Source organism: Lepidochelys olivacea, assembly GCF_965140295.1.
Source record: "Lepidochelys olivacea isolate rLepOli2 genome assembly, chromosome: 8".
NCBI lineage: Eukaryota > Metazoa > Chordata > Testudines > Cheloniidae > Lepidochelys > Lepidochelys olivacea.
Window position 1 is genome coordinate 100,244,658 of NC_140418.1, and position 24,183 is coordinate 100,268,840.

A 24,183-nucleotide genomic window follows, 5' to 3' on the forward strand; every position below is an offset into this window, starting at 1 on the left:
CCTCGCAAATAAGCTGTTTTACTCAGCTCCGTTGGCACTGAGAGAGTTGGTTAGATAACTGTCAATTCATGAAATAACATAATTTAGGCAAAATACCTCATTCATGTAATCCTGACCCCTCCAACGAGTAAAATTGATCCTTTAAGTGGGATCAAAGAAAGACAGCGTTATATATTGTACTAAGGAATAGTATATTACTTCAGTTACAGCTTGTTCTATCACAGGATGTTGAATGTTAGTCATTGGTATATGATATTTGCAAGGATTGCTTCAGAACTATTTTAAAATTATTGTAATATTTTTTCTTAGAGAACCTGTATGTTGCAACTTGCTTTTTCTATCTGCAGAATATTCTAAAAATAAAACATGAGCCATGTGCAGTGTGTGTATAATGATGCCAATGATTCAAGTCAAGAAACTCTGATGTGGAATGCACTGGGTCAGAAATGTGGAAATTATTGCTCTTTTTTTCCTTAATTGTTTTTCTGTTTGGCATCTTTGAGACTATAGAGGCTACTTTCAGGGGGGGAAAGGTGATCCAGCAGTAACTGTACAACAAAAATACAAATATTTAAAAACAATAAACTAACGCCCCTAATGCTTATTAGTCAGACATCCTTTCCTCTCTATCTCTACTATTAAATTCTTTATTCATGTGTTAGTGATTTTTTATCATGATTATTGCAGAATTCTTTCTGGCCTTCCTATCTCTCACTATTCCCTGTTCTGACTTAACCAAAGTGGCACCTAAAAGTCTGCTTATACCTCCACAGTGCTTTCTTTGAATCCCTTCGCTGCCTTCCTGTGTTTTGCTGCAGTAATGTCAAGCTCTTTGTCCTCATGTCAAAATCCTACATAATTTTATCCTAGCCAATGAAATATCTCTGCAATTATCTCTTCTTCCTCCTGCTCCATATACTCTTCCCTCACTGTGCTCCATGCCTTGTAATTATGCAGACACCTACACTTGATTAGTCTCCAAATTTTTGCCCTCCAAATGCCCTTTGCTCTAATTCCTTTCTTAAAAACCCAGTTCTGCAAGGAACCTTTACTTGTGCTTGTTCCCCGTGTTCTCTCACACTGTTGTCCTATGTCTTGTCTTTCTTAAAGCCTAAAGTGTCTACAATCTAAGGCCCTAATTCTGCAAAAAAATCAAGCAGAGTAATCAAGCATGGGGTAGTCCCATTGATATCAAAATTACACATGGGTTTAAGACTGAGAATCAAAGCCTAATATTGTAGTCCTGAAAACTGCACATAACTTCAATAGGGCTTCTCATGGTAGTGAATACGATATCTAGTAGCAAGTGTTGGCATGATTGTTTAGATTACAAAATGCAAACTTCCCTTATCCAGAAAAATTTACACGGTGATGCATATGTTTATGCTGTTATATAAATGGTCATTTCAATCAACATCATTGGGTCAAACTCGCAATGTAAAATAGTATAGATCATACACAATATATTGTGTTATTGTATGTTCAGAGCTTAATGATTTAGCATATATGAAGACAGAAGAGAAATAAAAACTATACTGAGAGTTCCTCACAATTATTACAGGTTTCAGAGTAGCAGCCGTGTTAGTCTGTATTCGCAAAAAGAAAAGGAGTACTTGTAGCACCTTAGAGACTAACAAATTTATTTGAGTATCCGATGAAGTGAGCTGTAGCTCACAAAAGCTTATGCTCATATAAATTTGTTAGTCACTAAGGTGCCACAAGTACTCCTTTTCTTTTTACAATTATTACAGTTAACGTGTCAGAGGGTCCTTGAGCCATATAGGTGTAAATTTGCATATCAAAACAATTTGATTTCTAACAATAATCCCAGGAACAGAAAGTTTTCTAGTAAGAAACTGTAGAGGCGCCTAACTGCCTTTGAAACTGTCCTCTGTTTGTACATATTATGGTGTTGGAGTTTTGTGAAAAGAAACTAAATGTATATTTAAATTCCTTCAAGGAGCTTTTTGCTAATTTAATAGCTAATTAATAGATTGATTGACAAGCTGCAAACACATACAGGAAAAAGCCCAGAGGGCTATAACCTTCTCTCATAAAATCTAGGAAACATAATATAAAATATTACATCAGCTACTGGCATTTGTAAGTTTGCCGGCCAGTTAATTTACTATTGCCAGAGTTCCAGAATCTTTTGTAATCCAGACATTACTGTTTGTTTTCATAGTGAGCCATTAAAGGACTATGTGCTTTTCAAAAAAAGAAAAGGTAACAAAAACAAAATGAAGCTTGTAGGCCAAAAAGCACTTAAAATTAAACAAAAAGCAACAGGAGACAAGAAAAAAATTATCTAGAAGATAAGAAATGATATCTCTTTTTCTTTTCCTTCATCTCATAATATGGGAGCTATACTCTTGCATTGGACACCAGTTGGTTTATAGTAAAAACTGTAAACAACAGGAGAAAGTATTTAGTGGTCAAAGCAGGAAACCAAAAGTCATAATGCCTTGGATTCTGGTCCCAGATCTGTCACTGACTTGCTTTGTGACCTTGGGTAAAAACTATTAACCTCTGGTGCCTCGGTTTCCCCTTCTGACTTTAATAGTACCGAACTTAAAGTTGTTGTGAGATTCAGTTATAAATAAGGTGTTTTGAGATCCCACAATATAGGGGATTATAAAATGAAAGACATTATTATGTTTTCTAGAAAGGATGTAGTCAAGAGGAAACTGTCAAGCATTGTGTAGTGGAGAACCACAGTTTCTAACGTTACGTCTCTAGGTCAGTGGTTCTCAACCAGACGTCTGGGGCCCACTGGGGGGCTGTGAGCAGGTTTCAGGGGGCCGCCAAAATAAACCAGAGAGTAGGGCTGGTGTTAGACTCACTGGGGCCTGGGGCTGAAGCCCAAGTCCTGGGCTGAAGCCAAAGCTTGAACAACTTAGCTTTGCGGGCCCCGTGTTATGGAGCCCCAGCAATTTCTCTGCTTGCTACCCCCTAATGCCAGCCCTGGCTTTTAATCTACTGGATATGCAGAGAAAGAGTTATTGGGGCACAGGTGGGCTCTGGAGTTTTTATAGCATGCTGGGGGTGGGGAGGGGGTCTTAGAAAGAAAAAACGTTGAGAGATCCTGCTCTAGGTCATTCAGAAACTATCAGGGATTTGAGCTGCATCCCCTGGATTTGATGTTTTATGTGCTGAAATGATCAATCCAGGATACAAAATGGAAGGCTTACATCTCATAGATCATTTCACAGTGAAATAGTTAAATAAACTACCATCTGCCTTCTGAATAACTGAGACCTGCATTAATGAGGTGACCTCATCAGAAGCTCCCCCAGGAAAAAAAAAAAAAGATGGAGGAGAAATACTATTGGTAATCTTCATGGAGACTTGGATCCCAGAGTGCAAATGAGTTTATACCTAAATTAAATTGTGTGTAAACCACAACAGGTCAGCACTGCAGAATAATTTCATTGGCTGACCAGTAGCGTCACTGCTGTTGTTGCCACTGGTTGCTTTGCTTGGTTTTCTTTTTTGTTCCTTAGCAGTTCTTCTAACAATGATCATTCAGATTAACGCGAACAATATTTTACTGTATAACCATTTTACTCTTGATTTATTTTATTTATCTTATTTACCAGCATTCTGGCCCAGCCCCTTGGCCAAGGCTGAGGAGTTCCTGACACAGCTCAGAAAAATGGGGTGTATAGTGGCCTTTGTGTTTGGGCAATCATAAACTGCCTATCTGATGGGCTACTCTTCAGCTGTAGATGAGGGCAGTCTGAAGGCCGGTGTTGTTTATTCTGTCTAGCAGTGGCTCCAAACAACTGATATGACAGCCTTTGATCAGAGGGGTAGGACTCAGCCACCCTCTGACAACAGCAGGGAAGTGGGCAGTTTAGCCACTACAGAAGCTCCATGCCACCAGATTACTTCCCTTTTACTACATGAATCTTCCCAGGGCCAGGTACGCTGGCTTTATGCCCAGATTCCACCAGCAGTCTGGTGTGGTCTGGAGTGGCACAACACACCACATCACACCCCAAAAGCAGGGCCTTGTGACTTTCTCTTTATAAAATGCTAAATTTTTAATCTGTGCCATTATTTAGTAAAGTGAACATAAAGTCCTGACAAAGCTGCAAGATGACCACACTAATAACTAGAGCTGATTAATTATTTTCCCCCACAAAACATTTTTTGACTATTTCTTTCCCCATTTTTACAGGAAATTTCAAAACAAAACAATCCTACTAGAAATTTTCATTTCATTTTGGTTTTCAGGTTTGGGATTTTTGAATTTCTTCCCTTCACCCCCTCCTCCTTCGCTCACTCTCTGCCCCACTGGAAGAAGTTGAGTGAAATGCTTTTGTAAAAAAAATACTTTTCCATCTGGAAAAAGTTGTAGAAAAAGTTTGAGAAAGTTGATTAAAAAACACGTCTACTTTTGTCAACTGGAAATGTGTAGGAAGTTTTTAGAAGTGAGAAGTTTTTAGAAGTTTTTCTCCCACCCCCCATATGGTTCCAGGTGAAAAAAGTAAAAAAATGTGGGGGGAGCTTTCTTCTCACTTTTTCAGACTTTTTCCAGTAGAGGAGGAAGTAAAGAATGAGAGGGTGGTGCTGGGGGGGCAAACTGAAACTCAAAACAAAAATAAAAAAACAAACCAAAATATGTGATTTGATACTAACAACAATTTTAATTTTGTTTCAAATTACAATTGACAATGAAAATGACTGGTTCAAAATATTGTGTCAAAGTTCAGTCAAAGACCATTTTACACACACGCACAAATGACAAGCTCACTTTTGGAGAGGATCATTTTTTTTGGCCAAATGTCCACCAGCTCTACTAATGCTGGATGAATGATCCAAAGCTCTTCCACTGAGGTAATCAGAAGGATTAAAATAAAAACAAAAAGCCAAACCCACACACTCAAATGTCAAAATCTGAGAGGGGTGGATAATGCAATTTGGGGGGCTAATTTCTGCTTTAAATATTTTTTAAATGCCACAATCATAGGCACACTACAACTACACAACTGAAAGAGAACAATTGCTTGTGAGATCTGGACACATTCGGTTTTTGTTAGATTTTGGTCTAATGTATTAATCCCAGGTCATTATTGTCATTAAATCTACATTCCACCAGTTTAAGAATATTGCCAAAATGTCTTCAGCTTGTCTTGTTGACTTACAATTGCTTGTGATCATCTGATGCTGATCTGTGTGGTCTAATTCCCACAGTAATACCTGACTGTGCTCCATAGGTGGTGGTTACTGGAGTCAGTTAGCATCTGATTTGGAAGTCCTTGTCCCATCCAGGAAATTGAAATTCTGCTGCTCTTTCAGTCCAAATGGAATATGAATTGTTTTCCTTCTGATTGTATAGTTTAGCAGACTGTTGAATTTTTGACCATTTATAATGTTGGCACTTTCCAGATTGTCAGACAAATGCCTTTTAGGGATGTCTATGTGGGTATTTATATATCATCCAAAAGGTTAAACTATGGAATTTTTTTTTATTGCCTAGAGATAATTGCGCATAATAAATCTGTAGGGCCAAAATCTTCAAATCTGGATGCTAAAGAAAAGGTCTCATGGAACACATGACTTATGAGGAGAGGCTGAGGGAGCTGGGATTGTTTAGCCTGCAGAAGAGAAGAATGAGGGGGGATTTGATAGCTGCTTTCAACTACCTGAAAGGGGGTTCCAAAGAGGATGGCTCTAGACTGTTCTCAATGGTAGCAGATGACAGAACTAGGAGTAATGGTCTCAAGTTGCAGTGGGGGAGGTTTAGATTGGATATTAGGAAAAACTTTTTCACTAAGAGGGTGGTGAAACACTGGAATGTGTTACCTAGGGAGGTGGTAGAATCTCCTTCCTTAGAGGTTTTTAAGGTCAGGCTTGATAAAGCCCTGGCTGGGATGATTTAACTGGGACTTGGTCCTGCTTCGAGCAGGGGGTTGGACTAGATGACCTTCTGGGGTCCCTTCCAACCCTGATATTCTATGATTCTATGACCCACCTCTGGATGCCTCCCCCTGCTGCAGGATGCTCTGGGACTGGGCAGCAGCCTCAGAAGTTCCTGCAGCTGAAGGGGCTTGTGGATGTGGGTCCCCTCTCTCCTTGTTCCTAGGAGCACCCCAGCAAACGGGGCTCCTAGCTGCTAGGATGGGCAGGGCTGGGGCAGGGCAGGACAGGACTTGCTCTATCCCTGCAGGGCTGCTCTTGGGTATTTCTCCCCGCTGCAGATAGCTCTGCAACCCCTCCTCCCCACTCAGTCCAGCCCTGAAGGCAGCACAGGAGTAAAGATGGCAATCCCATGACCTCCCTACAACAGATTTGTGACCCCCTCTCCCCCATCCCCTTTTGGGTTGGGATCCCCACAGTTACAGCACTGTGAAATTTCAGATTTACATCTGAAAATGTGAAATTGACCAATTTTCAAATCCTGTGGCTGTGAAATTGACTATAATGGACCATGAATTTGGAAGGGCCCTATCTGTGCGTGAGAGGTATGCCAATCCATGCCTTTCATCAATGAAAAATTCACTTGAAACATAACACTTACAAACCTTATTAGCGCAACTTCTAAGCAGCTAGCTATTATAACCAAAGTCCTGCAGAGCTCCCATAGTACTCTGTTTCTATTCCTCAATAAATCTCCAAATAGATACAAGTGAACAAAAGTATCCAAAACAGTTCAATATAAAACAAAGTATACTATCCTGCAGTGTTTGCATAATACACGTTTGCACTCCTTAAATACCGTCACACACACCAGTTGTAACATCTTCCTTTATTTAATGGGCATTATCTCACATCATCTCACCCATTCCTCTATATTATTACCAGCTATTTACATCTTAAATGTATAGTGAGGAAATTTAGAAAATGTAGGTAATCAGGAAGATATCTATATATCAGACCATTGTAAGGATTATGTAAATCTTTACAGCTCAAGAGGAATCAACCTGTAAACCTAGATTGAATGTAGGTACTGGATATAACCTCTGCTTACACTTTTAGCAGTTGTGGAAAGACTGGTTCTACAGTATTTTCTTTCCTCAAAATAATGACAATAGTTATGACGAATTTAACAAACTCAGTGGCTTGCAGTGCACCTGATAGTCCCTTATTTTCACTGACACCATTTTTCCATTGGATTGGAGTATGTAGTAGCTGCCCACCATGTATGTTCAAAAATATTTGTTTGCTGGGTTTTTGCATACAAATTTTATAAAGGAATAGTTATACAAGTATATGAGTACAGACATCAAATTTGATTATATGCAGAACCTAATCTCAATATCACATCATCCCCCTTGAAAAGAATATTGAAAGAATATTCCAATTCATATTCTGAATGGTATGTTTCTATGCAGTTATCTTGCAGAATACTTGTTCCAGCCAAGAGCTCAGAATATGGAACTGAATAAAAATATATGCATTAAGTTGCTTATTTAAATGTCCAGCTTTGATGTTTGCAGAAAAATTTAAGCAGCAGGCAATATAACCTGAGCTTTGTTTTATGGATAAGAGAAGCTAATGTAAGTTACAAACAGTAAAGATTACAAATGTGTATAATATGCTGCAAATGTGAAAAAAATGCAGATTTCAGTTATTAGTTTGCACAGCTGTATTTGCATAAAAATATACTAAACTTTCTATGACATTCCATGCATGAACACCTTTGAGGAAGTGTAGGATTTTTTTTTTTACAAAGGCCAAATTTTCAGTTTGAAATTTCCTTTAAGTACGATTTTAACATTAATGATGCATACATTATTAAACAAATTAATGTTAAAAACGTACTTAAAGGAAATCTCAAACTGAAAATTTGGCCTTTGTAAAAAAAAAAAAAATCCTACACTTCCTCAAAGGTGTTTTTAGGTTATCTGTTTCTTAAAATTAAAAATAAAAGCAGAACTATTTTATTATGGAGAAATACATGGGGGCCTATGAAGGGCCCAGTGGTGGCAATCCAACTCTTGCCAGTGAATATTATTCTTGTAAGTAGTCCTATTGACTTTACCAGCATGATAGTTTTGCACAACTCTAGCACTTTTAGTTATGAAATGCTGCACATTTTGTTTTACACAAATATACCCTTAAATAAATTGATGATGTGGCAAGATTGGGTCCATTTGAGCTGGCACGCTTCCAGATACAACAATCCCCATGGAATGCTATCAGCCTTGAACACGAGGAAGATGCTCCATACTTTGTGAACTAATTTGATGTGAGGCGCTTCTCCATACGATTCCTCTTTACCCCAAAATTATTCAGTCGCCACAGAATGTTAAATGCCACAGTAGAGGTTGTTTGGGCTTTTATTTGAAGGTGTGATAAAGTGTCACTCCCCTTTAGAGCTCAGAATCCTTTTGGGCTGGCAACTCCGGATCGCAGTTTCTCTGCTGGGAGAAACCCCATGCTGTATAAATAGAGCAGGGATAGTTGAGGCCTTCCTTTATCATTTAGGAAGCCACCTGCTGCTCCCCAAAGGCCTCATAGGGATTGTTCTAAAATTTCAATTTGGATCCTACTGTAGACAAATCTTCGGGGTTCTGTGACAGGGTGCTGGGCAAAGGGTTGCTAATTAATCTCTGTCATGCCAGCTCCCATTTAAAGGAATAAAGTAGAGCTGGCTGGAGATAACCTGGCCCTAACTGGGGAAGCAGAGACAGCTGTCACCTAATTAGCCTGAGGCTGTATAAAAGCCTCCAGGGAAGGCAATGAAGGGGGAGCTGAAAGAAAGGGAAAAGGCAGGGAGTAGAAGCAGCTCTTTTTCCCCTTCTGCCTGCAGATGGTGAAGGGCCAACTGTACATGGTGAAAGGGTGGTGGGAACAAGCCTGTAAATAAACTCCATTTGTGGTTACTAGCCCCAGGGTCTCAGAGTGACTTTGTGGATCTAGCAGAGGCAGGAGCTAAGGGGGCCCTGCCATGCACTGCTACAGGTTCCTTGGCAGTGATGGGTGGGAGTTACTCTTTCCAGTTTTTCTGGCCTGAGAGAAAGGAGCTGTGCTTTTGAATCACCTACGTAGTCAGATCAGGCAGAAGCCTGCAAAGGAAGAGGTCATGTGGTTAAGGTACAGAGAGGAAAGGTGGGAGGCATAGTGTAATAAGGTGGCTTGCCCCCTGAGTGGGGGAGCCTGGGGCTAAGACAACCTGGTTACAAACTGAGCCCTACCTACAGGGAATCAGGCAATTCCCCGTAAAGAGCAGAAGGTGGCAGCAGTAATGGGAACAAGAGCCAGGCTTGCGTGGTGATAAAGCCTAGCTGGGGAAAGGTTTGGAAAGACAGCCAAAAAGAAAGCTCAGAGTGTAAGCAAAGCTCAGAGACTCTCATACCCAACAGGGAACAAACTGAGAGATGCAGAGGGTAACTTAAAAGGCTGGGTAGAAAGTGGTCCAGGGAAAACTGTTGTGTGTGTAACAGAGGAGACCTAGCTGTTCAATACGTGGTCCTGGAGGGAACCTGGAGTAGAGGATGGGATTATGTTCCCCTGTTGGACCCAATGAAGGGGCATAGAAGCCCACCACAAGTTTTACAGAGTTTAGCAAGAGGACTACAGGCTGCGCCAAAGACAGGTTGGGGAGGAGCCCCAGAGAGGAAGAAAGATTTCTGAAGACATTTTGAGTAGTTTCAGTTTGGACAGCTGTGACCCCAGAAGGGGTGGGCTCAGGATGGTGACCTAGCCAGAGGGCCAAGTCACTGGAAGAGGAACCATTGGAGCGGAGTGACCAGCTGCTATGCCACACCTGTCCATGAGGGGGTGCCTAAGGATGAGTGAACTTGTAAACTATTTATGGCGCCTTCCTAATGTATGTGACATTGACATTTAATAGCTTCATGTCGCAGTTTCCTAAATCTGTAAGGAATTGCCTCACAAGGGTGTTGAGACTAAATTCATTTCATGTTTGTAAAGTGTGTTCAGATATTCAGAAGCTTGGATGGATGGTGCTAGGAGTGTAAAGACATTTTTATGATTAAATTCTATTAAAAAGTAATACAGACTACAGGAAAAGACATCTTCCTAAAATATTCCAGAGACTTATCCCTATTTCATGTTACCTCCCTTAGGCCTTCCAAAGAAATGTAGTGCACACATATGTTCATATATTAGTTAAGACTCTTCAAAGATATCATTAGGCCTATTGTGGTAATGATCCTTATACCAGGTAGAAAACCCTGGGTCCTTTAACTGTAAAGATGCTGATACTAGTTGTTAATGAAATATTTAGTAGGAACTGGCTTATTTTGAAATACAGCCAGTTTTAAGCCTGTTATAGTATTGAGATATGAAAAGAAAGTTTTGAGTTTGTCTTTATTTGCATTTGAGAAATACTCTCCCTGATATTGTTGAGCTTCAAAAACCTTGTAGAAAAGTAGTGCTTAATGGAACTGTGTGAGCACTGCTTTGCAGCACTGGCTGTTCAGAGCTGGGACTAAGAGTTTACATGGTGCCCATCTAAACCCAAGAGTCCTATGACTGAGATCAGAACTCCAAGAAGACTGAAAGGCAGACAGGTAATGTGAATATGCAGAGATATTGTGTTGGAAGAACTGCAGTTCCACCCCACCATCAACCTCAGCCTGGACCAATCTACACGGGAGGTCCACTTCCTAGACACCACGGTGCAAATAAGTGATGGTCAAGTTAACACCACCCGATACTGAAAATCCACCAACCGCTATGCCTACCTTCATGTCTCCAGCTTCCATCCCGAACACACCACATGATCCATTGTCTACAGCCAAGCGCTGAGGTACAACCGCATTTGCTCCAACCCCTCAGACAGAGACCAATACCTACAAGATCTTCACCAATCATTCTCAAAACTATGATACTCACATGAGGAAATAAGGAAACAGATCAACAGAGCCAGACATGTACCCAGAAGCCTCCTGCTGCAAGACAAGCCCAAGAAAAAAACCAACAGAACTCCACTGGCCATCACATACAGTCCTCAGCTAAAACCTCTCCAACGCATCATCAGTGGTCTACAACCCATCCTGAACAACGATCCCTCACTTTCACAGGCCTTGGGAGGCAAGCCAGTCCTCGCCCACAGACAACCCGCCAACCTGAAGCATATTCTCACCAGCAACTACACACCGCACTATAGTAACTCTAACTCAGGAACCAATCCATGCAACAAACCTTGATGCCAATTCTGCCCACATATCTACACCAGCAACACCATCACAGGACCTAACCAGATCAGCCACACCATGACTGGTTCATTCACCTGCATGTCCACCAATGTAATATATGCCATCATGTGCCGGCAATGACCCTCTGGTATCTACATTGGCCAAACTGGACAGTCCCTACATAAAAGGATAAATGGACACAAATCATATATTAGGAATGGCAATATACAAAAACCTGTAGGAGAACACTTCAACCTTCCTTGACACACAATAGCAGATTTAAAGGTAGCCATCCTGCAGCAAGTTTCAGAGTAACAGCCGTGTTAGTCTGTATTCGCAAAAAGAAAAGGAGTACTTGTGGCACCTTAGAGACTAACCAATTTATTTGAGCATAAGCTTTCGTGAGCTACAGCTCACTTCATCGGATGCATACTGTGGAAACTGCAGAAGACATTATATACACAGAGACCATGAAACAATACCTCCTCCCACCCCACTCTCCTGCTGGTAATAGCTTATCCAAAGTGACCACTCTCTTTACAATGTGTATGATAATCAAGGTGGGCCATTTCCAGCACAAATCCAGGTTTTCTTACCCCCCCCCCCAACACACACACACAAACTCACTCTCCTGCTGGTAATAGCTTATCCAAACTGACCACTCTCCTTACAATGTGTATGATAATCAAGGTGGGCCATTTCCAGCATAAATCCAAGTTTAACCAGCACGTCTTGGGGGAGGGGGGAGTAGGAAAAAACAAGGGGAAATAGGCTACCTTGCATAATGACTTAGCCACTCCCAGTCTCTATTTAAGCCTAAATTAATAGTATCCAATTTGCAAATGAATTCCAATTCAGCAGTTTCTCGCTGGAGTCTGGATTTGAAGTTTTTTTGTTGTAAGATAGCGACCTTCATGTATGTAATTGCGTGACCAGAGAGATTGAAGTGTTCTCCGACTGGTTTATGAATGTTATAATTCTTGACATCTGATTTGTGTCCATTTATTCTTTTGCATAGAGACTGTCCAGTTTGACCAATGTACATGGCAGAGGGGCATTGTTGGCACATGATGGCATATATCACATTGGTGGATGTGCTGGTGAACAAGCCTCTGATAGTGTGGCTGATGTTATTAGGCCCTGTGATGGTGTCCCCTGAATAGATATGTGGGCACAGTTGGCAACAGGCTTTGTTGCAAGGATAGGTTCCTGGTTTAGTGGTTCTGTTGTGTGGTATGTGGTTGTTGGTGAGTATTTGGTTCAGGTTGGGGGGCTGTCTGTAGGCAAGGACTGGCCTGTCTCCCAAGATTTGTGAGAGTGCATCCGATGAAGTGAGCTGTAGCTCACGAAAGCTTATGCTCAAATAAATTGGTTAGTCTCTAAGGTGCCACAAGTACTCCTTTTCTTTTTGAGAGTGTTGGGTCATCCTTCAGGATAGGTTGTAGATCCTCAATAATGCGTTTGAGGAGTTTTAGTTGGGGGCTGAAGGTGACGGCTAGTGGCGTTCTGTTATTTTCTTTGTTAGGCCTGTCCTGTAGTAGGTGACTTCTGGGAACTCTTCTGGCTCTGTCAATTTGTTTCTTCACTTCAGCAGGTGGGTATTGTAGTTGTAAGAATGCTTGATAAAGATCTTGTAGGTGTTTGTCTCTGTCTGAGGGGTTGGCGCAAATGCGGTTGTATCGCAGAGCTTGGCTGTAGACGATGGATCGTGTGGTGTGGTCAGGGTGAAAGCTGGAGCCATGTAAGTAGGAATAGCTGTCAGTAGGTTTCCGGTATAGGGTGGTGTTTATGTGACCATTGTTTATTAGCACTGTAGTGTCCAGGAAGTGGATCTCTTGTGTGGACTGGACCAGGCTGAGGTTGATGGTGGGATGGAAATTGTTGAAATCATGGTGGAATTCCTCAAGGGCTTTTTTTCCATGGGTCCAGATGATGACGATGTCATCAATATAGCGCAAGTAGAGTAGGGGCGTTAGAGGACCAGATTTTAAAGAGAAACTGTATTTTCTACTGAATGCATCCGATGAAGTGAGCTGTAGCTCACAAAAGCTTATGCTCAAATAAATTTGTTCGTCTCTAAGGTGCCACAAGTGCTCCTTTTCTTTTTGCTGAGCTTCAGTTCATTTGCAAATTTGACACCATCAGCTCAGGATTAAACAAAGACTGTGAATGGCTTGCCAACTACAAAAGCAGTTTCTCAACCCTTGGTGTTTTTATGTAAAGCCTCCGCTCAAGTGCAATTGTAAGATCTGTAACTTGTATCATTAAGTTCTGCAACGTTTTTGCAGATGTTGTAACTTCAGTTATTGTTAGCATAGCCTTTTAAGTTTTGTAACCTTTTCAGTTACAGTCCCCGCCCCCTCCTTTTTGTCTCCTCTCCCTCTTTGAATACCTGTGAAATGGCTTTCCCCCTCCTCCTCCCTTCTGAAATGCTTGTGGAATGAATAGGCTGGTTGAACAGCTGGAAGATCAGAAGAGCTCCCAGGTAGACAAGGTATCTGGGACTCTAATTAGGCAGCAGTCACACACCCAATGCATGGACACTGGCTGAGGTGGAGTGTGACCAACCAGACACAGCCAGGTCATCTCTACTCGCAGGTCATGACTCTCTGATTAGGCAGCGCTCACACCCCCAGTGCATGGACACTGTCTGAGGTGGAGTGTGACCAACCAGATGCAGCCAAGTCATCTCTAGTTGCAAGCCATGAGGGGAAGGGGCCATGTGCTCAGAAGTGCACTCACAAGCTTGTACCTCCCGTAAAGGCCCTTCGCCTGGACTGCCTGGCCAGTGGTTTGCTGTGTTGCATTCCATCGTGCCTCGGGAAGACTTACCTTCATCACACCGTCCATCGCTGCACTGTGGAACACTTACCTTGAAGAATCCTGACATCTCCAGTGCCGGGCCTGTCCTGGGAGTGTGAGTGTGAGAGTGTGACCCCCCTACCCTCCCCCTTAACAGTGCCATTGTAATAAAACTGTATAAGTGTAACCCTGGGTTGGTTTCTAGGGAAATTGAGGTAACCGTGTTCACACCTCAACTGCTAGAAGAGGGCCTCATCCTCCCTGATTGAACTAACCTCATTATCCCTAGCCTGATTCTTGCTTGCATATTTTTATCTGCCTCTGGAAATTTCCACTACATGCATCCGACGAAGTGGGTATTCACCCACGAAAGCTTATGCTCCAATACTTCTGTTAGTCTATAAGGTGCCACAGGACTCTTTGCTGCAGTTAGTTTGTAACCTCTCTTTTGTCTATATGTATTCCCACTTGTGTGAATCCAGCAAGTAGTACAACCCCTAAGAGGGTGGGTTAAGGATTTCTGTGTAAAAAAAGGATTGCAGAATGGAAATTTTCAAATCAGATTTAGCTGCCAAGTCAAGAGATAACAGCGCTGTGTCAATGTGTGAGGAGAACTCCAAGTAGCAGCCATCCAGATATCTAAAATGGAAACACTATGAAGATAGGCTACTTGTGCTGCCTTAGCCCTAAAGCCCTCAGGTACTGTCACCCTAGCTAAAGCAGAGCAGGACTCGGTGCATTATCACAGGCACTGAGTAGAAATGACATTCCCTTTACATTAATGCCCAAAGACTATAAAAGGCCTTAGTTCGAGCCATATAAAAATTAAAAAGACCTCTTGATATTGAAGGTCTGGAGGAATCTAGTTTCTGCAATGGTGAAAAGTCTAAGTCTGGTTTAGAAAAAACAAATCAAGGCACTGCTTTCAGGAAGGTTCCTTAAGTCCTGTGGTACCAGAGAGAGATCCTGCAAGTGGGAGACTATGCACAAGGCACCTTGAAGAACAAGTTCTTCTTTCCTGTTGGTTACTTCACCATTAGTTCCTAGGACGTTTGTAGCATGGAAAAGGCCTCTGGGGTCACCTAGACCACCTCTTACTCTGTGAAGGATTGAAAAATTAGAAGTTCAGCTATGTTGCCATGGATATTGCTTGCTCTGTAAGAGACTCAGTTTTCCAACTCACAAGTAAACGTTTTCTTGATGTTTTATATTTTCATAATGTCTGATAGAAATGATGACCTCCAGGTCAGGCATTTCTTGGCAATTAATGATTAGCTGCTTTTACCTCTGGCCCTCAACTCATGCAGATCGTCATTAGCAGCCAGGAAGTGCCCTCTGCACTGGGCATTATTGCTTAATCATCCCTTTTTAATGCTACAGAATATACCAGCTGCCTCCAGGACATAAACATCTCCTGAGCGGATGGATCAAGAGTGGTTTTTTTAAAACTTTCATTAATTTGAATGGATATTCTGTCAAAATTACTGCCAAGATGCAAGCACAGAACTTCAACTGCCAAAGGACTTAATTTAAAAGCTGATTGACGGGTATTACCCTAAACCTCACTTAAGATTAGATCACTCTTCTTCCGGAGGTGTTGGTTGCTGAGTATCCCTGCAGCAGTGCACTGCCTCCTCTGGTGGGACGGATCTGGGGATATAGTGGATTTTGAAGGCCTAAATCTCAGGGATTTACCTATCTAATCTAGGTCTTTTATATAGCATCCATTACCATGGTATCTGAAGTTCCTTGAAATTGTAAGTGTACACATACAGATGCTTCTCTTTTTCTCTGGTCCATGGGGACTGGATTTCAGGTTTTTTGTATTTTTTATCAGGTGTTATGGTGACCTCCTATCCAGCTATAGTGTGATCAAAAAATGCCCCCAACTATTTAAATGTTTGAGCTGGGAGTAGCTCTCAGGAAACCTTAGTTCTACTCCCTTGGGCTAACAATGTCTGTGACCTTTACAGGAGGAGGATTCATTTACATGTGGAATTAAGCAGCTTTTATTGTTACATTCCTAGATTAAAAAAGAGATGCTGTGATATGTGCCATGTATCAAAAGGCAGGATAATTTAAGACCAGAACACGTTTAGCAATCGTATCTTTAATAATAAAAGTTAACCAGCACATCAGTGGATTGTATGTGCGTGCGTGCACACACAACTTGGGATTGTCTGGTTCTTGTGTATAATTATTTTTGAGTCCTTCTGAATGTGAAATGTCATTAAAATATGGTGATAGCTAAAGTATGTTCAGCCATACCATTGGTGTAGAGAGAAAGGAAGTGTTATAATCTATGATGTAATCTTTAGTGTCTCTTCCCTCTGGAATTGCAGAATTAGCTTTCAGTATGGAAGGCACATTTTAGAGAGTCACACTGTTTGCAGAACTGTAGGTGAACCTGCTGTTGAAGGGTCATTCAGTGTTTGAAAGTTTGATTGCTTGGAATATAAGTAAAATTACAAAATTTACAAGAAGGCAACACAAAAACATAGCACTCCAAAACACATTTTAAATTTGTGATGTACCCTGGGCAATCCAGGGTCTCCAACCCTCATTTTGAAGCCTGAAAAGGATATTCCAGGTCTATTGGTTATCAGTGAGAAGTCAGGTTTCTCTTGGGTGCTGAAGGTAAATGTGGATGTCTTCACCAGGAGACAAGAGATCAATATAGCCTCCCTTGATATGTGGTTTGGCACTGAACATGGAGATCACCTGACTGAGCCTGATTTCATTGCTTTGTTGGCAAAAAGAGATTTGGATGCCTGGGTTACTATTGTTTGCTTAGTACTATTGACTTTTCATCATGCATCCTTAAGTGAAACACATGGTATGCACATCAGAACAGCAGACTCTATCTTTGGCTTTAATGCTTCAGCAGAATTAACAGCAGTAAAATACAGGTATAAAGAGTTCCAGGAAATAACAGTTCACAAGTTCCGGAAGGGCTGGGACTTTGTGGTTTCCTGACTCTTGGAGTAAGACTTTTTGATCTGTGGGTTCATTTTTTATTTTAACAATGCAACAGTGTTTTTCAGCAGACAGTCATTCTAAAGAAGTACATAATTAAGACAAAGGGATGAATTTGTTGGAAGTTGAAAATCTCACTTATAGTGAGAAACCAGTTGCTCCCTTCTAAGAGTTTAAAAACCATGCCCTTTCAAGGACAATGGAACATCTGTAAGCTTTATGCTGAGATTTTATCCTTCTAAAATAGCAGTGGCCAAACTCTGGCCTCTATGGAGATTTATATCCAGTATGAAACTGGTGCACAGAGGCACAATAAAAGGAGGACTGATGCACTTCTGTATTCTGTCTCTAAGTGATTCCTCTATTCAGCTAATTCTTCACCTTATCTAATGCAGATTGTTCATTGACTTTTAAGGTCATTATGATGATCTACCATAGTTTGATCTTCTGCATAATACAGACAACAGCATTTCACCCAATAATTCCTGCATCGAGCCCAATAACCATCTTCCTCCTAGAAGGAACAGAAATGCAAAGTATCCATTTCCTTTAGGAGAATAATTATTTAGTAGTATAATGTCTTCTACTGGTATAATGTATGTGGTTGGGTGTGTAAACATGGATGTGGATGTGTAAACATGCAGCCCATCATCTTGATTCTGTCACTTGGAATGCCCCTCTGTCTACAGAGGATTGTGGAGCAGCCTCTCCAAAGGGTTTCAGAGTAGCATCCGTGTTAGTCTGTATCCGCAAAAAGAAAAGGAGTACTTGTGGCACCTTAGAGACTAACAAATTTATTTGAGCATAAGCTTTCAAATAAATTTGTTAGTCGCTAAGGTGCCACAAGTACTCCTTTTCTTTTTCCAAAGGGTTTGAAACCATTTCTGCTGCCAACCAGGGGATTTCTCTTCGATGTATTTATGCAGCCTGTGCCATAATTGGACCTTGGAGTGTAAAATGTTGCAGCTTATAGTCTCTTTAAAATGTTTCTAAGACCAATGGACTCTAAAAGTTGCTCTAATGCTAATGGAAATGTGAAGTGTTATCCTTTTTACCTATTTTCATGGTTTCTTTCAGTTTTCCTACCTTAGGACAAATTGTCCAGGCCTTCCTGACATTTAATTTTATTCCCAATACTCAACCCTATTATCCCCTTTCCCATATCTCCAATTTCTTTCCTCCTGTTACCTACTACCTCTCCATTTTCCTCCTTTTTTCTTTCCCTGTCCAGTAGTAGTTGATATTTCAAATAGATTTCAGCTGCAATGGACATACAATCCCAATAAGATTCAGTGTACCGAATCCTTCACAAGCCACTGAACTGTGTGGGACAAATTTCTCCTTGGTGTACCCCAATGAAGCCAGTGGAATAACACCAAGCATCAATTTGTCCTGTTGTTTATTTCTGCAGCTCTTCCTACTTCTATTGTAACGAGATACAATCACTACAGCAGCTGTTATTGTTTGATCAGCAACACAATCTTTGTTGAGATTTCATTTCCCTTGCAGCCCAAATGCTAGATTATATTTCTCATTTATGCCTTTTAGTGGACTTAATTTGACATTAAATTACACACCAGCCTGGTGATGCTCCACTGCTTGTTAATATAAAGTAGTGGCATTTGAAATCCCAAACCTTAAATGGAGGATACAGAAGACTTTGTCCACATTCAAGTAATAAATCTCCCATTAGTATACGGGAAGTTTACAGCTGTTGTAAAAATAAAATGCATGTAGCTATCAGTTTGATATGTCTTCATTGTCTGTTAAGTTTATTCCTGGTCTTTTTATGTACTTTATATAGATATGGACAAAATTTCTACCATGGTTGTCTTTGTTTGGTTATATTTGTGTTGCATTTTGTAAGACTAAAAACTAGTGTCCCTTGTTTTTAGGATTCATATGCTGCATGTTAAACTTCTCAAGTTATTCCTATTCACAGATGACTCTCAGAACTGAATATAATCCACTTGAAATAATTCTTGGCCCGCTTCTAAAATGGAGGGGAGTACCACCTAGAGAGCATGCAAGTGAACACATCACATGGGCGTGAACTGCAAAATATTCACAGTTCACTTTGGATAAGTATCCAGAAGCTCGGATCTTTTCCAAACCTATGGTAGATGCCAGAAAGTCTTTCAGCCCTTTGATTTCACACAACCCCTCTCCATCTTGCTGTCCTCTTTGGAGGAGGAGACTTGGTAGTCCCCCTGTGTTTTCTCTGAGTAGCTCATTTCACCTTTGATAAGGAGTCAGCAGGGGCCATGGGTTTTTCTACCCATAACCAATGGGCAATGCTGTAGGATAGGAAGGTGTCTCCATCTTCGAGGGACTTGGGAGCCAAAAAAAAAAAAAAAAAAGGTAAATAGAATAGTATCATTAGGTTTGCCGTGTGATTATGGTAGGATATGTTCTGCCTATTTGGCTGCTAGGAATTTTGGTAATTTATCTCCACTGTTTGTTACTGTGGGCAGGGGCCACTGCTCCTAGTTCCTGCCTAGGGCACACAGTTGTATCATCTTGGCTCAGGCAGCGGGGGGAGGCTTTTCAGCTGCAGTCAGCCAGGTCCTACTCTTCCAGGAGAGGAGAAGAGAAGACCCTCTCCCATTAGCCCCCTTCTCTGGGCCAAAACAGGAGATAAATAACACAAGCAAATTCCTGAAACTAGGTTACAGAGCCTAGGTTTAAAGGCTTGATATTCAAACAGACTTGACTGTCCCTGATTCCATGTGAAGACGGGGAATTAAGTACCCTCAGCTCTGAGAAAAACAGACCTTAAATGTAAACTCTGTTTTTCCATTGAGTCCAAATTAATGTTGTGATGGATTGTTCTTAATCCTGGGGAGCAACCACTGACTTTGGGGGAATCCTCTTCAGGGGCCTAACTAAGCCCCAATATTGAGTGTAACATAAATCGTTCATAACCGAGTCTCAGCAGAGACGAGCTGGACGAGGTAGCATGTTTATCGGACCCCTTTATGTTGGTGCGAGAGACGGGCTTTGGAGCCACCCCGAGCTCTTCTGCAGGCCCGGGTGGGACTCCTCGCCATGGGCCAGCACCGGGAGTCAGTCCGCACTACCCAGGGGCGGCCGCCGCGGCCGGGGTTTTCACGCACCGCTCTCCCCGAAGGAGGCGTGAGCTGGGCGCTCCGTGGGGCAGAGGCGGCGGCCATGCACGCGGAGCGGCAACTGGGGCAGGCTGGAGCGCCCTGGCTCGGCTCGCGCCGCAGCCCTTCGCGGGGAGCGAGCGCCGCGCTCCAGCCGGGCTTGCCTCCGCTCTGCGTTGGATTGCTCCGGTCTGCCTAGAGCCCGGGCCCGCCCGCCCGCTCGCTCGGCCCCAGCGGCGGGGCGCCCAGGCGCGCTCAGCCGAGCGCCGAGGCGCGCTTTCAGGAACAATAACAGTGCAGGCGGCGAGGGGCCCGGCGCCGCCGCCGCCGCCCCCCCCCGCGCGCGCCATGTACGCCTTTGTGCGGTTCCTGGAGGACAACGTCTGCTATGCGCTGCCCGTCTCGTGCGTGCGGGACTTCAGCCCCACGTCCCGCCTCGACTTCGACAACCAGAAGGTGTACACGGTGTACCGCAACCCGCGCGAGGCGGAGGACGAGGACGAGGGCTCCGGCGACTGGGGCGACCGCCTGCTGCTGCACAAGGCCCAGATCCTGGCGCTGGCAGGTGAGGCCGGGCGGGGCGGGGCGGGGAGGGAGGGTCGGTTGAAGGCCGGACCGGTTAAAAACAAATCGCCCCCTGCGCGGGGGGACGGGGGCGCCCCCCCCCTCCCTCCCCAGCCCACCCGCTGGCTGCGGCTCCCCGGCGCGGAGGGGGCGGGCGGCGCAGGCCGCTGGCGGCGGGGGTAGGGTTTTGTGGTGCCTGCCTGCCTGCGGGGAGGAACGTGTGGTGAGGTTCAGCCCCCGGCCCCGCGCCCTGACCGCCTGCCGCGCACCTGGGGGGTGGGAGGGGGGGGTGTCACCTTTCCCGGCGGCTTTTGGCATCGCGGCCCCCGGATCACATCATCCCCCCGCCCCCCCAGGCAAATGGGGCCGCGGGAAAGGGGAGGTGATGGGCAGGTCAAGCCAGCTAATCTTCTCTCCGCTTTGAGCTGCGCTCAGACTGGGAGGGTCCCGCCTCCGTGTGACAACTACCTGCGCGGCTTGGTTTCCAAAAGAGAGAGGGAGACAATTCGCCAGGGGAGGTTTTGCCACTGGACAGCCCTTCGTGGTGTCATCGCCCCTGTTTGAATTTCCTGCCACAACGTCCTTGTGTCTTTGATTTTAGGAATAGCTTTTATCATCTGCCCAGGACACTGTTTACTGCTGTGCACTTGACGTTTTGTGGTTCGAAATCTCAACCTGGGAATTGAGGAGCCTGGCACATCTGGAACTTATAACAGCAATAACTTCTAATAGATGAAAATGATCATACTGCACCTAACGAGAATGAAATAAGAAGCTCCTCTCACTTCTACTACAAAAAAGTTAGACCCCCATTATACATACAGGGCCGGATTCTCTTATCCTGCACCTTGGATTCATTTACACCATTGCAAGTGGGTGTAGTATTCTACCAAATCAGAATGGTTTTCATCTGCTGTGCATTGGTGTAAACAACTTCACAAGGTGCAGGGCCATGAGGGATCAGGGCCACATATTCTAGCCCCTGTAAAACTTGGTATTGCTGCGTCAAGCATTTAAATGTGAGATGATTTATTTAAAATATTCACATCATTATGTCAGTGTCTTAGAGAGCCTGCCAAGTTGTACATTATGAATGAATTTATTTTTAAATGACTCTAGAGTTTTGCAGAGTCTGCCTTCAATGAGTGCAGTAAACATGACAGTGTGTCTAGTGGAATGAGTGTAGGACTAGGAGTGAGAACCTCCTGAGTTCTAATCCTGATTTTGACACTTAGGCAAGTCATTTTTAAGCCATTTATTTAGTTAGTTTTAAAAAGTTTACAAATCTTTGCCAGGTAAATGTCAGAAACAAAATAATAATTACAACAGGTAGCTTTTGTTTAAAGAGACATTATACAGGAATTTAATCACCAGACATTTCTGTTTAACAGGGTGTTACTTACTCTGTTGTATGGTATCATTACAAGAATTTAGGTAAGTCATTTAACTTGTGTGCCTATTTTCCCAGGTGTAAATTGGGAATGATAATTCACACCCATTTTAACATTTATATAGAGTTTTGAGAAGGTAGGGCCTGATTCCCCTCTCAAACTGGTATAAATCAGAAGTAACTGTACTGGTCATTGAGTTGACAGTGTTCCAAAACCGGTGGGAATATAGGAATTGCCAATTCCAGTCAGGGCATTGGTCCATCTTATGCAGGATAATGTCTTTTTAGCTGTGAACAGCCCAGACTCTTCAGATAAAGGTGTAAGAAACCTCATTATGGAATAACCTGACCCTAGAGGAAGTTTTTCATAGTTGTTTTTGTCGGCCTATGCCCTGAAGTATGAAGGTTCTATTTCTTGTACTATTTTTTATCCTATGAACGGGAACTCTTGATGTTCTTATTAGCTATATGAGAGAAGAATCAGACATTAAGTGCTAAGTTATGTACATGGAAGACCATGAACCCTGAATATTTCTGTAAAAACCAGCCTTTCTACCACTGAGTCAGTTACACACTACACACAAAGAATTATTGTTTTACTCTTGAAACAATCACCTTCTGGCTGTTTCTCTAGCTTAAATGTTTATTTTATTATTCCAAGAAGTTTTTAGTGCCTGAGGGGAGAAATTGATCTTATACTTAAAAATCGTGGGAATAGAATTTGGTAGTTACTGTATCAGCTTTGGCAATGACAGAATTATCAGCAAGTTAGCTTTAAAATCAGCTACTTTGTGGCAAATCATAGAATTAGGAAATACTTTCTAAAATGTTTCCCTTGGCATATAGTTTCAGGACTAAAGTCTCATGGCGCGCAAACAGAATATTAGAGTTGTTACTCATTTACAAGTCAGTAATAGTAATTCAGATTTATGTAGGAGATCACTGCCTTCCCCCCTGCTTGCCCCAAGGTTTCCAGAGCTCTCTAACTAGTCAGTTAACTGTTGTATGTAAAGTTAGTGTCATTCTAACAGGCATATATGTATAAATAAAATACATACATTGGCCTTGATCCTTCAGTCAGATCCAAGCAGATGGGCCTGCACCGGGCGGAGCACCTGGGGATTCAGTGGGGTTCTGCACAGGTGCATGGATCCTCCCATCTGGCTCAAACTGCATGATCAGGGCCATCGTTCATATGTTATATTTTAAACATAGGTTTGTTTTTTTTAAAATATGTGCTCACTTCTGAGCATGTTCAGAGAACATCTTCCACAATTTTAGTGGCGCTAATTTGCATACACTGAATTAACAGGACTATTCAAGTGAGTAAAGTCATGCCTGTGCATTTGCGCTTGCACTGTCAAACCCTGTCTGTGCAATGGTGATTTAATGATATTCTGAGAAACTTGGCATTTGTTTCCTTCCCGTTTTTAATTTTGTTAAAGGAGAGCGGGGGAATGGAGAAAATAAATTGCCCATGCACATGTGCATTAAGAATGACAATTAAATATTTAATTTTTGAAACATTTGAAACAAGTTTTTCCTTTTCTGTGTTCCTAATAAAGCCTTAGTCAATCATTTTCAAATGTTGGCCCCAAGTCCTTATTTAGGTGCATAAATAAGAGGCTTATGACTTCAGTGGGACTCCCCATAGGAATGACTATATGTTCAGGCCCATAACCCACACCATTTCAATCCTATGCTTATAATCTCCCTTCTTAAGTATTCCAGCAACAGTCCTTAGACCGGTGAGGCCATGCTGGGCAACAGTATACTGTAAGGGGCATTGCTGTTGCTACACAAAGGGTACAGCTATCAAAAATGTTTTGTCAAAATTGGGCTCTGCTTAAGAAAAAAGAAAAGGAAATGTTCTGAGCATGCTCAAAAGGATCACAATTGTTATAGCCTTTCATGGAGGGCAGGGAAATACTAAGTCATCTTTTAAACACTTCAGTAATTAAACAAAGATTTTCCTTAAACTTTTTGAAAAAGTTATACATGAATTGAGGCCAAGGACAGAGTTTCAGATCCAAAGAAGAAATGTAGAGAAAACTGAGCATTGGAAAGCCACTTAAAGCAGAAGTTATGAAAATCTCAAGACTTAAAGTTCACAGGCAATTGCAGTTAAGTAAACTAGAAGAATTATTTCATTCACCACTAGAGTGAAAAGTGGTTGTCATTCAACAGCATATAGGAACACTGCACTGCTCTTTGAAATGGGAGGTTAATA

The 24,183-nt window shown here is 42.4% G+C and overlaps 1 protein-coding gene across 4 annotated transcripts in view; it reads left to right on the top strand.

The window, feature by feature from the left end:
* The window catches only part of BEND5 (BEN domain containing 5), a 1,397,007-nt gene that overhangs the window by 835,317 nt on the left and 537,507 nt on the right, over nucleotides 1-24,183 (top strand). The window contains exon 1 of one of the 4 annotated variants that reach the window (XM_084637921.1): nucleotides 20,268-20,564. The exons of the other annotated variants lie outside the window; for them this stretch is intronic. Within the exon in view, the coding sequence (XP_084494047.1) occupies nucleotides 20,388-20,564 (177 nt within the window). The 5' untranslated portion in view covers nucleotides 20,268-20,387. Of the gene's footprint in view, nucleotides 1-20,267; nucleotides 20,565-24,183 lie in introns of those variants that run through there. 4 annotated transcript variants of the gene reach the window in all.